The sequence below is a fragment of the Polistes fuscatus genome, unplaced genomic scaffold (genome assembly GCF_010416935.1).
Source record: "Polistes fuscatus isolate 324 unplaced genomic scaffold, CU_Pfus_HIC Scaffold13, whole genome shotgun sequence".
Taxonomy (NCBI): domain Eukaryota; kingdom Metazoa; phylum Arthropoda; class Insecta; order Hymenoptera; family Vespidae; genus Polistes; species Polistes fuscatus.
In genome coordinates, this window is record NW_025113031.1 from 3,187,269 (window position 1) to 3,201,226 (window position 13,958).

The 13,958-nt window shown below is 34.9% G+C and overlaps 3 protein-coding genes across 5 annotated transcripts in view; 1 reads left to right on the forward strand and 2 right to left on the reverse strand.

Moving 5' to 3' along the window:
- Positions 1 to 1,236, reverse strand: part of LOC122513965 (disintegrin and metalloproteinase domain-containing protein 10) — a 96,913-nt gene extending 95,677 nt beyond the window's left edge. For all 3 annotated transcript variants that reach the window (XM_043630522.1, XM_043630520.1, XM_043630521.1), the window contains exon 1: positions 3 to 1,236. The gene's annotated coding sequence lies outside the window, so the exon portion shown is untranslated. The remainder of the gene's footprint in view (positions 1 to 2) is intronic.
- Positions 1,237 to 4,020: 2,784 nt separating this feature from the next.
- Positions 4,021 to 8,254, reverse strand: LOC122513933 (homeobox protein HMX2-like). Its single transcript, XM_043630468.1, has 4 exons — positions 7,723 to 8,254; positions 7,377 to 7,535; positions 4,427 to 4,530; positions 4,021 to 4,326 (listed from the first exon to the last, which is right to left on the reverse strand). Exons 1-4 carry the CDS (start codon positions 8,252 to 8,254, stop codon positions 4,021 to 4,023), a joined length of 1,101 nt encoding a protein of 366 aa, XP_043486403.1.
- Positions 8,255 to 12,042: 3,788 nt separating this feature from the next.
- On the forward strand, positions 12,043 to 13,896 carry LOC122513934. The gene is made up of 6 exons (XM_043630470.1): positions 12,043 to 12,278; positions 12,338 to 12,541; positions 12,632 to 12,813; positions 12,892 to 13,184; positions 13,302 to 13,570; positions 13,719 to 13,896. Exons 1-6 carry the CDS (start codon positions 12,043 to 12,045, stop codon positions 13,894 to 13,896), a joined length of 1,362 nt encoding a protein of 453 aa, XP_043486405.1.
- The last annotated feature ends 62 nt before the right edge of the window (positions 13,897 to 13,958 follow it).

Genomic DNA, 13,958 nt, shown 5'->3' on the forward strand with positions numbered 1-13,958 from the left:
ACCATTGCTAAACGCACAATTGTAAACTATTATTATCGAGTGAGCAACGATAGACACAAATAAAACACATCGAAGTAAAACCACACTCGAAGGAGAGACACTTTAAAAGAAAACTTATTGTTAGATGAAATTTTCTTGATTATTTTGATTGATAATCCATAGTTGTTGTTGTTGTTGTTGTTGTTGTTGTTATTGTTGTTGTTCAATCGATTCCTATTATCATTCCGTGTAGACCAGCAGTCTCAGTTGCTATACAACACCAACATCATCACTAACACACCACTATCCATCACCACTACCACCATCAGAGAGAATATACTTTGCTCTGAATTTTTCTTCGATTCTTTCTTTCACCTCGGCCAGTGTCGTCGTCCCACTTCGTTTAAATTTGCTAAAATTATGATTATTTTCTCGTTCAACACACTTATTCCCTAAACTCGTCCCTTATTTTTCTTCCCCTTCTCTGTCTGTCGAAAGATCCTTCCTCAGGGTCTCTCTACTACTCTAACGGACGAACACTACATACGCCATCGTGTTTCCAGCTTCCTCGCGATAGACGCGATGTCAGAGAGAAGAGGAGAGAGAGAGAACGACTATGACGACACAAAGCACAAAGAATCAGGGCTCGCGTGTCGCTGGACAACGCGACGACTGCAACTAACGTTCCGCCCTTATTTTTTCTTTTATTTTTCCTACTCTCTTTTCTTTCTTTAATTTCTTTCTTTCTTTCTTTCTTTTTTTCTTTCTTATGCAGCCTAGCGAAGCGCACAGGCTCGCTTATTCTCAAGACAACACACAACTGTCACCTATCTTACTCATATACACTGTATTTCTCTCTCTCTCTCTCTCTCTCTCTCTCGCACGCGCACAAGGTCTTCTCTCTCTCTCTCTCTCTCTCTCTATCTCCCACTTTCTCACTCACTCTTTCACGCACACGTTCGAAAGGACGACTCGAATTTTGACAAACGCATCGCACCAGATAAATTCGCACACGCACACTCTCCTCTCTCGCGCTCACTCCCTCTCCTTTTCTTTCTTTCTTCCTTTATCTTCTCTTTTCTCCCTTTCTCGAGTCACAGTCGCCACTGTCGACGCGCTGCTGACAGTCCTACCACTGTTTCAACCACGACTTCCCTGCCGACATTATTTTATTCTACCCTCTTACCCTCCTACTCTAAGCGTTCAGATGCAACTGGCTCCCACTAGGTCGCGGCCATCTTGATTTTTATTACCGCTCGCGTCGGTAGGAGGAGTCACTGTCGCCCGCTCGCAGCATCCTCTTACGGCAGAAATTCGTACCAACGTGCCCGCAACCCGCGTAAAACGAATTAAAGTTTGACGTTTCGATTGAATATCACTTGACGTGAATTTTTCTAATTCATTATTTCATTGAAATTATTAGTTTAAAGATTGTATTAATGTGTTCGAAATAGTAAAAGCCTTGGAGAAACTTGTGTTGTATTGCTTTTGTAACGTAGTACGCTTCTGTTTGTAATCGAAAGATGCACGTAAGTCGATTCTCGTTCAAAGTTATCCGATAACTTGGAACAATTTGGCCAATTTGGAAACTCTGGTTACTCAAATCCCACTCAAATTACTCGGCTATTACTGGATTACAAGAATCGATAATTTTATAACTAGAAATTATTAAATTACTTCAAACCTATTAGATTACTTAACTAAAATTCATCGGATATATTAAGAAACTATGAAGATATTTTAAATACGTTAATTATAACTATGTATTTCGATTAAAAGATCTCGATAAAAATATTCATTTTAATCTGTGTAAATTTTGATATTATGTAAGTAACGATGAGAGATAATTTTTGAAAAGTGTCATCTGTAGATGTATTAACGATACTATTAAAAAATCATAATAATGTTTATTATCGTGACGCGGAGAGGCGAATGAATTATTTATTAAAGTCAATCACAGCGTCTTACCGTTTATATTTAACTTCCACAATTAACATGCGTCTAACCTTAAATATGGATATTTGATAATGAATAAAACAGGTGGGTTTAATGAATTGGAAAGTTAATTTAAATTCCTACGTCAAATCCATGCTATTTTTAAATAGAATCTTTAAATTTGGACGGATCTAAAAATCCGAGAACAGCCAAGTCAAAGGATGAAAAAGGAATCGACACGCGAAAAGAGGAAGAAGACACTACTGCGAGTAAAAAGCAGACGAAACGTAAAAAGATTCAATTATGGTGTGCAAAAATTTGCGGAGGAAAGAAAAAGAAGAAAAAGAAGCAAAAGCAAAAGCAGAAGCAGAAGCAGAATCAGGAAAATGAAATAATAAACGCTAAAACGACGAAAAATAAACGTGCCAAGAGATTTTGGAAGAAAACGAAGGAAGAAAATTCGGATTCTATTTTGAAGGAAAGCAGATCTGGTACGTCGACGACGAGGGAAGAGAAAGGACACCAAATGGGTAATTATTTGGAATCGAAAATATCCTCCGACGAAAGAAAACAACGCAAAGCGCAAAAAAAGGCAGAAAAATTATTACGTAAATCAAAAGATTCGTCGCGTTTAGAAAGATCAATTTCCTACGCTATCGAAAATAGAGATAAACGTGAATCAAATATCAGCAACGATCGTGAAATATCAACGAGAGATATAACGAAAAGTTGTTGTTTTCTTTGTACCGAAAATTCTTTAGCCATTGCAGCAGCCATCGGTCCTAAACCAATTTGCTCTGATAAGAGTATTGAAGCATACGAAATGGAAAAACTCGAGAAAAGTTGCAGTCCGATTAAATTACCTGTTCACGTGAGAACTATCAAATCATCAATACGAATTAAAGTTAAAGATACGTGTACGTCCTATGCAAAAGTTGACACAGCTAAACCAGCTAAACCACCTAAACCACCTAAACCACCTAAACCACCTAAACCATCTGAACCAAAAAAAGAGAAAAAACGTAAAAAATTTCGACTTTTTGCAAAAGCTAAGCCAACGGTTTGTCCCGTGAAACGTACGGTTGGTTGCGTTACCGAGGATTCGTTAAAATCGAGCAAACCTAACGAAGAAAAAAAGCAGGAGCCTTGTTGCAAGGACGAAGCAGTGTAATTCTTATTAATAATTTTGTCTCTCATCAGGTCGATATACTCGAAAAAAAATAAGGATTTCTTTTCGCTACCAACTATAACGTTTTAATTTATTTCTTCTTTCTTCGAGAAGTCTTCGTATCTTCTTTTTAAAAGGAAAAAGAAAAAAAAAGAAGAAAAACCCGAAGAAAATAATAGAATATAATTCGATCTGTCATTGAATTTTATCATTAAATAAAAAAAAGTATATTAATTTTTAATACCACGGATCACGTTTAAATTCTCTTAACGATAAATCCATCTAGAAATCCATTTTAATCCAATCGTATTTTGTTCTATAGGTAAACCTGCAAAATATGAATTACGGTTAGTAAAGTTTAATCAAATAAATAATGTCACTCGGTGTTTCAATTAGTTTCAGTTCAGTTATAGGATTCTAGGATCTGAGATATTTGATATCGCTTAAATTGCTCGGAGGTAAGCAATAATCCTTTGAGCTTTTCTCCTTAGAATGGTAAATATAGAAACTATCTTGGAAAAGTATATTCTCGAGACGATCCCAAGACGTCTTCGCTCGATTTAAATGAATTCTTAAACGTGTAACAAATATTATATTACGATAATTCATAGCTAAAAAATAAAACAAAACAAAAAAAATCTTGTCTATACATCTCTATCCTATAAACGTATTTACATATATAATATATATATATGTTTATTACCATGAAGAGGATTTATTTATGTACAAGTCGAGAACACTGTTCTTCGAGTGTTCAATTATTAATCTTAATTATAAATCTTGATCACAAAGATGACGATGGGTCTAAAAAAAGAAAAGAAGAAAAAAGAAAAAAGTAACGATTTGTAATGTGAACAAATAAAATATGTAAATGAAAATGAAAATATACAAAAATAAACGAACACCATAACATTTTGGAACCAGTCGATGAATTTTGTTCAGACAGTATCAGACGTCGGTAATACAGGACGCTGTTGTATCGTCGTGACATTACTGTTAGTATCATCTAGTGCAGGATTCGCAAACATTAAGGGTGCAGCGTAGTAGGGTAACAAAGGGTACTGATTTGTTGGAAAATATGTCGGTGGAAATAATCCTTGTCTCTGTGCTATCTTCAGTCGAGACGTCAATTGTTTCTTCCACTTGGTGCGCCGATTTTGAAACCAGGTTTTAATTTGTACTTCGGTCAGATTCAATGATTTAGACAATTCCATTCGTTTGCTCACGCTTAGGTATTTGTCGATCTGCGAATATCAAAATATATAATAGAGTTATTTATTAATATTATTTTATTATTTATCAAAGAGAATTAAGGAAAAAATGAAAAAAAAAAAGACAAGGTACCTTGAATTCCGCTTCGAGTCTTTCCAATTGTTTAGCGCTGTAAGCTTGTCTTGGTTTTCTATCGATTCCCGGTTTTCTAGAACGCCTGCCATTCGGTTTTGGTGCTGTAATATAAATACGTGGTATTTTTTTTTCTTTTCATTTAAAAGCAAACGATCATGAAGAAAGTATCAATGTAAAAGTTGTAAGAATAAAAATAAGAAAGAAAGAGAGAGAGAGATAAAAAAGAAAATAAAATAAAACAAAATATAAGTAAGGAATAGCATAGTTTTGAGAGGAATATGACAGTTTGGTTCTTCTTTGAAGATTTATCGCAGTGATAATAAAAATTGAACATTGTAATCGCGTATCTTAATTGCTTGGCAAATTCCCCTACGAGCTTGTACTCAATTACCACTTTCACCGGCTCCGCCCTCTATTCACGTTAGGTTCGTCTAGAGTTACCAAACGTGTTTCTAAAACATACGGGATTGTTTGAAGAACGCGTGACATCTTACTGTCAACATATCCGTCTGAATGTACCAAAGAGTTCGGCAAACAGTTTATGCCGAGGAACGTTTGTGTACGATTATCATCCTGGTGCAAAGATCTACCTAGGATTTCCGTTCGCGGTAAGAACATATTTCAACGTTATATTGTAACGTAATTAGTTGCAGTCAAATAATCAAACTGTTAGACCACCATTAACAACACAACAGGTACTCTCGATCCTAACAAGTGCTATTCGTTGTTTTCTATTTTCATAAAATAACAAGAAAAATAATACAAAATCAATTGCTGATATTTATTCTTAAGAATCTTAACTGTTGGTTCTTCTTCACTATTTTGATTCTGTGTGTTTGATTTTTTATTAGTCAACCCTGGCCCTTACACGACGCGTCAACAAAATGGACGTCGCTTATTTGTTCGAAACCTTTCAGTTTTTCTTTTTTCTTTCTTTTCTAATTTTTTTTTTTCTTTTTTACGAAAACTCTTTTAGGCAAAGTTCGTGAGGGGGGTAAAAGACGGGGGATGAAAAAAAAAGAAATAAATCATAGTTTTATATTCTCTTTACCAACTGAGTAAAACACGGACGCAAAGATATTCTTCTAATGAAGATAGTGAACCGATAATTCTCGAAGAAAGACACATTTTCAAGGTGTTGCTTGTCCGATTTCTTAAGCACGCGATCGAGATGAAATACGTTCACAAAAATTCCGTGATGTATGACCATTAGAGTTGATTTATGAAGGATTTTAGCAAACTCCTGTAATAGATGATTTACACTTGGAAATATTCCTAGTCGATTAGTTGGATTAAAGTAAGTAAATAAGTAAAGGAAGATTATTTTTTTGTTTCTCTTTAAGATGCAAAACCATGCATGTTGATTGGAAATATGGAAGATAAATATTAAATTCAACAAAATATTATATCTTTCGTAGTTATTCTTTTTTTTTTTCTGTGCTCGTAAGTAAAAGTATGTACGTGCGTTGCAAAAAAAAAAAGAAGAAAAAATAATGGTAAAGGAGGAAGAGGAGGAGAAGGAGAAGGGCACAGCTGTGGTATTTCTTGGAAGATGAAAGACTGTGAGAATGGCCGAAAAGAGTCGTACCTAGTTGACGAAGAAAGAAAACCGGCGAGAGCAAGATTTACGAGTGGACGGAGACATTTAGCACGTACGCGGAAGATGGTTAGAGCAATACAGGTTGATAAATGGGTACCTAACAGCATGGCGGTTGTTGTTTGCCAGAGTATGTTTGAGATGAAGCTCCAATGATTTTGGGAAAGGACCAACGAATTAATAAATCTAACGATTAATACAAACTTTCTCAACATTTCGTCTCTTTCTTTCTTTTATTTTATATTATTTTATTTTAAATTAATTACCCATTATAACAACGTTCTCTCTCTCTCTCGTCTACACTGTTGTTTTCGAGTTATATATACTCAATATTTCTATATAATAAATAAATCAAAACTTTGTCTTGAGATATTTTTTTTAAATGTTCAAATATTACCTTCGTCCAATATATCAATTAAATAATTGTTAATTAAATTCTTACTTGATTGACTTTAACTCAAACTAATATATTTTAATGCAATTAATTAATTAAGTTACAAATTATTTCTTACGAATAAATGAAAATACGAGAAAAAACATGAACTGTTTTAAATATATATATATATAAATAAAAAAAAACCGTGTGAAACGTTAATCACATTTTACTGATAAACTTTGATAAAATTATTACTGTTCGTACTGTTACTGATTGTACGTGTTATCAAATAGATATACAATAAGAATAGATGATAAAATAAAATAAAAATTCATTTGAGAATATTGTTATAGTATATTGGGCAAACTAGGTGACGATTGTTCGTGTTACCAGATAGATATATAAATAGGTGTTTCACATTTAACCGTTAACGCGTTAGAGAAACTAGGGAGATGTAACACGTTGCTCGTTGATGCGGTGTTCGCGTGTCGAAAAGCTCTTACCTTAGGTGCCTCCCGTAATATCCAATATTCGTTTGAGACGTGAAAGAGCTCTACGATCTTTCACAACCCCTCATCCTCCCCCACCCCCATTATCACTTCTACCACCACCACCACCACCACTACCACCATCACCACCATTACCACCATCTACATCCCCCATATCTTTCTCTTTCTTTCTTTCTTTCTTTCTTTCTTTCTCTTTTCCCACCATTGTTCGAGAAAATAGAATTACAGCGATAAGTTATTACGAACGGGTAATTAGAGTTCTTTGTCGTGGATAAATGAGACTCCTGATAAGAATTTTCAAATTCTTTCAATGGTAACACTCAATTATAAGACGTAGATCGAATTGTATTTAATAATATTCGATGATTCTCAAATGATTAATATTATAAGATTCGTATGAAATATACCCCTCGTTACTCGTTGTAATAAATAAAATCATTTGTAATAAATAAAGATCAATTTTACCTTGAAGACCAAAAAGTTGAGCGGGTTTAGACTGTGCGAACCAACTGCTGTATAAGAGGGATGCCGATGCCAATGAAGTCGTCGTATAATTTGAAGGATCCGAAAGGGTTCCATCGGTGTAAGGTATAGCCGTGTGCGCGTACAACATACCACTAACGTCTAAGAAAAAGAAGAAAGAAATAAAACAAAAATAAAAATAAATATAACAAATTCTTACAGAGCGAGATATACCCAAAAGAAAAACAAAGTAAAACACAGTGAAAAGGTGATGGTAAAAGGGGGGTGGCGGCGGGGGGATAAACGAATTTAAAGAAACAAATATTAAACCGTAAAATAATAAACGTACTTGAATGTGTAGCAGGAATGGCCGTTGGTCTGACAAATTGTCCTTCGATGATTTTGTCGTCCTTATCGTTATCCTGTTCGTCCTCCTTGTCTATGTAACAAATCTTATGAAAATTTCTATCCTCGTCCCTTTTATTATTATCGTTTCTCGTGCCGAGTATATTGTCTATGGTGAACGCACTAGAATTCCCATTGATCGGTGACACGTTTATTCTATCCATGCGTTGCGTACGATTATATTCTCGATAACTTTCACTGCTAGAATCTGATGCATATTCCATCGTCTCCGGATGATGATTACTCGGTGATTTAACAACTCGTCGTTCACCGTCCTCGGTTTCACATTGATGGTGATGCTGGCGATGGTGGTGATGGTGGTGATGATGGTGGTGATGGTGATGGTTGTGATCGTGATGCAACGTTTCATCGTCGACAGAATTGACATCGTTGACATTCTGATGAGATCTGACTCGTCTCGGCTCGCAAATATCATCGTCCAAAACCTTATCCTCTTGACTCTGACAATAATCCATCTTGACTATAGTCATTTAACTGTAAGCTCTCATCCTCTCGTTTACCATTAACTCGAATACACTTGTCAATCGTATTTAACAATTATATTTACTTCAAACAACTTATGCGTCAATCTTTTTTTCTTCTTGTTGTTATTGTTGTTGTTGTATTAAATTAATTAATTTCGTTAAATATTTTTGTTCTTTTAAATCCAATCACTTTTTATTGTTAACCATAAACCGTTCCTATGTGTCACCGTATCAACCTCTAATCTCGAACTAATCTCTCTTTTTAGTGTTACGAAAGCGAGTACTTCCGAATGTATGACAGGTGGCACGTGTCCGTGGTCCAGAAGGACCTCCCAACATCCCCACCATCTTATTCCAGAGGGAAGGTCATCCTCCTAGGAGGAGGTTGAAGAAAAGTCTCTCCCGCTTACGATTTCTTACCCCTTCTTCTAACCTCCCCCTCCTAATTTACTATACAATATATATTTATTCTCTGTATACATATATTTCAGAAGAATGATCAAGAAATAATGGAAATGGATTCGTAATAACATTTTATCGTATTATCGAATATTATTTCTGTTTATTATTATTATTATTAGACCACAAATCGAATATTTTCGTTGTATATTAATATTTACGAACAATTTATAACGTGTTTCTTTCTTTTTTTTGTTTTTTTAGCAATCAAATATTTTTCAACGTTTCTTTTCGATGCTATCTGGAAAATCAAATTCTGTAGGGGAAAAAATCATCATGGCAATTTTTTAATTGCAAAAATTTTTTTTGGTTATTAATTTACGTTAGATCGAAATAGTTAAATTAAAAAAATGATAAGAGACGTTACTAACGAATGTTTAAACGTTATCCTATTTAAAAGGAATAATTGTTGCCGGATGTTACACGAAGAAATATCCTTTAACGTAAACGCAGAGTAACACCGCCTTCGTATCTCGAAGAAAGAACTCATCGCGGTTTTAAAGAACGTTGTTGGTCTCCGATTGGTCCAATAGGCGCATGCTCCAAACTAAACGTCCGCCCTCTTCGAATACCCTATCTCAAGGATTTCTGTCAGCAAACTGATGGTTCCTTCTCCTACTCGCCTTATTCCCCCATACCCCCACCCCCACCCCCACCAACTTAGTTGGATGGATAAACGTTCCTACGAAGGCAGGAGAAACACCACGAAAAAAGCACCGCAAAACACTCCTTCGTGCGTTTAGTATAAACCACGAACAGTGGTTCTCATGATCCATTTTACAACGATTACTATCTTCGTTTTCCTTTTTTTCTTTTACCTTTTTTTTCTCGTCATTACATTTATTACCTGCTACCTTTGTTTATGTATACCTCGAATTGGTTTTAAGAAATATAATTTTGTATTCATCCGTCGTTATCGAAACACAAATTTGATGGTGGTGAGTTCGATAAATATTTTAAGCGAATTGTTTTACGGTAAGAATAAACAAAAAGGAACGAAATTTCTACGAATAAATTGTAATTTGATTCGATCCGGAGAATTGACAACACTTTATATCGCGATGATATGCTTTATCGGGAACCATCGGGAACCATTGAACTAGGCTGGTTCCTCTTTACGTTCTCACAATGGCCGCCATTTCTACCAACAGCACTTCCATTAGTCTTCGTATCATCCGCGCGAATTCTCACTGTTCGCATCCTTAGACACCAAGGATGAGGATAGGAACCCATAGAGAGAAAACTTTCGCATTTCTCGTAACTGTTAAAAAGGGAAGCAATGCCCATTGTGAGTCATTTACGATATATCCAACGATCATTTTCTTACGAACACTTTTTTTTCTTTTCTTTTAATTATAATTATCTAACGAAAACAATTTTTCTCAAACAATAGGATTAATTATTCTCATCGATAATAAATAATAATAATAATAATAATAATGATGAACATGGTTATTGGTTCATTATTATCAATGATTATTTTAATACATTCGTATCACATAATTTTTCTTACATTTCATAAAATATATAAAATATATTCAACGATTATTTTAATATTATTTTAATAATAATAATTTTTGCGAATATTATTCTACAATTCTTCAATTCTGCGTTATAGGCGAGGACAAATATTGAAGCCTAAAATACCTGAAACATAATTAAATACCCTAACGCGCGTACGCGTTTTTTTTTTTCTTTTTTTACTGTCGTTAGGTGCGAACTTACTCGTACGATTGAACGAAAAGAAACGCGTTAAGTTTTCTACGAAGTCATTAAATACCCTTTAACGCTACTTTTCAGGTTTTGCGATTGCTCGTCGAATTGCCATTTGACGTTTAGCAATAAAAGTTTTGTTTCTAACTTTTCTTTAAAATTGTCATTCAACGTTTATGTTAAATGAGAGAAGAAAAGGCCAATATTCTTCGTCGTTTAATAGTTAAACAATTAATTTAAATTTGGTTGATAAGATTGAACACAGTGGTAGGGGATTAGGGAGGGGGTGGGAGAGGGGTTAAATAAACAAACATAGCACCTAAAACTAAAATCTAATTGTCAATTTTGTTGTCGCGTTTTCTCGATTGTTTTATTCATTTTTTTAATTTTCTTTCGAATATACCAAAGTGTAGGTGTTCGATAGAAATTTTTATTCTCACATTTGGGTCCATGCTGCGCCATATAATTGGAACGATCAATCAAACACCTGAGAAGAAGAGAAAAAAAAGGTAGGGAGACTGTGTTAAGGTACGACGCGTGTACAAAAGTATCCCTCTCTCGACCCTTTCCCTTTTTTTTTTCCTTTTTTACACGCACATTGGTTACTACCATGAATGGAAACAGTCAAGTAGGACGAATCATATTTTTGTGTATATAACAAAAATCGATGTAAGAGAGTAAAATAGAAAAATATAATTTTGCGTAAATGGGAAGTAATTAATTTTATAACGATACGTGTTGTTTGTTTGTTTTTTTTTTTTCGCACGTGTGAAATGAGAATAACAATAACAATAATAAGAATAAGAATAAGAAAATTGTTGCGAGGAAAACGGGGAAGAGAAAATATGGGTTAGAAAGAGAGAGAGAGAGAGAGAGAGTATGGGTAGTAAAAAAGAAGAAGAAGAAGAGGAAGAAGAAGAAGATTTGTAAAGAATTCTTTCAAACTGGGCGATTAATTTTCAGTAAGCTCGATGTGTATAACTGGTACGGAATAGGTAGGGTGTTGTACACAGATATAGCCCACTCTCGCGAGATATTAGACAGGTGAGCAAGTTCCCAAGGGAACAAAGCCCCCATTACCTCGTCTTACCATCCCTTACCACTTATATACCTCGACAAACTCTCTATACTTCTAAAACATTCATAAGACCTACGTAAGTGGTTTTTAATAAAGGTATTTAATCATAGGTGTCGGATTACGACGAAATCGGTTACGCCATGCTGTTTGTCGCAACCAAAACGTGCTGAATTAATCCCTTACTAAATCTAATACTGTTTACTACCCCCCCTTCTTCTTTCTTTTTTTTAGAACGAGTTAAATTACTCGGTAAATATGCGAATACAAATATTTGATTTTCTTACTTAAGTTTTTTAGATACGAAATGGAAAAAAAAAAGAGAGAGACAGACAGAGGATGACGTTTGTAACGGAGCATTGTTACGGTTACGGTAATTATTTCTAGCAGATAATTATTATATCCTACTAGAAAGAGACCGTTCTCATACCACGTCCAGTTTAGTTTATACTTTCCTACCAGTCTGATCGTTCGAATATTTTATATTTTTCATTTTATTAACGAGATCTTTTTATATATTTGACACCTAACCATGTTCATTTTGTTTTATTCGTTGTATTTATTATGCATTTACGCGATTAATGCAAAGGAATGTTTCGACGATGGAAATGAATTTTGCATCGATCAGAATGACATATTGTCGGTTGATTTGTTACCAGGTACATTTTTGTTTGCCGATCAATTACAGGAAAATAATATTTCTTTAGTTGATAATGAGATAACGGATGGGACATTCGACAAGGCTTTGAACGAGATGGATTATCACAGGTAACAACAAAAATATATATTTTGCAATGTAATATAAATAAAATGTTGCGAATTGTTAGGAAACGAATGAACGAGTATCTCTGTCACGGTTACATGGCAGAAGAAATTGTCAAAGAGGTCAGCACGCCGAGAGTTAAAAGGAAACCCGATTCTATACCTTCGAAACCTATTATAACAGATTTTGTGGCAACCGACAACGTGACCGTTCACGATAAAATGTTGTGGGACGAGGGTAGCTCGAAGTATAAAAATTGGCTTCAAAGGTGACGTACGCTCTCTATTCATCGACTAGAATGAATTTCTAAGTATCTTCCTGACTCGTATTAAACGTTAAAAAGATCTTTATTCAACAGGACGACCACTTTGGACGATATTTATCGTCATTATTCGCCTCGTAAAGTGTTGACAAAAAAACAAGGAGTACAATACGATCAAGATATAGGGGAATTTGATGGTGAAGTTACTGGTTATGCGATGCAAGCACCATTACCTTCCGGAAAAATAGGAGTTTATGAACATCCAAATGAGAACGGAGGTAAACGTCGAATTAATCAATGTTTATTGTTATTGTTTAAATATTAATCAATTATTTTGAACGTTACGTCAATTACAGATCACGTGGCTGCTGCTTCGGGACACAATTATCATCACTATGGTTACGGTGGTCATGGTGAAAATTATGGTCACCACGGTGAAATATTTCCTGCCGTTCACGAGGAACATTATTACCATGTCCCGTATCATCCCGAGCATCACGAATACGAAGAGGATTATCACAAACCAGTTTATCATTACAAGGAAAAGGGTCACGAGCTTTCGTTGAAAGATTTCTTTGAAATTGCATTAACCGCATTGGCATTCTTGGCGTTTGGTTTATTCGTCATACAGTTATTGATGAACGCAACGGTATGGGGAAAGGTGGCGGGAAAGGGGATGGGCAGATTTGATTATCAAATTATAGATCTTCTATATGGCAATTTATATTAATGAGATGTCATACCAATGATTGTACATGTCCTATAGCAAAATATGACGATCGTTACCACAACGCCATCTGCAGTTCGAGCGAACACGGATGGGACACGTTTTAAAAGAAACATCGGGGGATTTTCGATGAATTACTCGAGTAATCAGGAATTAAATGATTTGTCTTATCGCGTTTTGAGATCACTCGAAGCCGCCATGGTTGCCGACAGGGATTCTGCCAATTGTTTGCGCCGAATTTTGTGCGAGGATAATCAATATTCAAAAAATACCAACGATGCTCGTAAAATTTGGATACCCGTTTGGAGGTATTGTTATTTCGGAACGAAATTATTATTTTTCTTTTAACAATATAATGTAGATACCTTCTATAGGTAGCGATATTATCAAAGATAAATAAAATAAGATGAAATACGTTATTTTCAATGATTCGTATAGATAACTTTTATTTTACAGTTTAGGAATGAGTTGGATCACAGGAAGAGTTACTAGAAATTCACCATGGTCGGCAATGTTGGAATCTGTAAAAGCATCGATTCTTGGCTTAGGTGGTGCAGATTGTTCTACAGTTTACCCCAATTGCGATTTACGCAAAGAAAGAATCAAAAGACGTCGTAGAAGAAGAAGAAAATAAGATACTTTGATTTGTCTTTTAATATTTTCATCCGATGTTGATTGAATCGATCGATATTACAA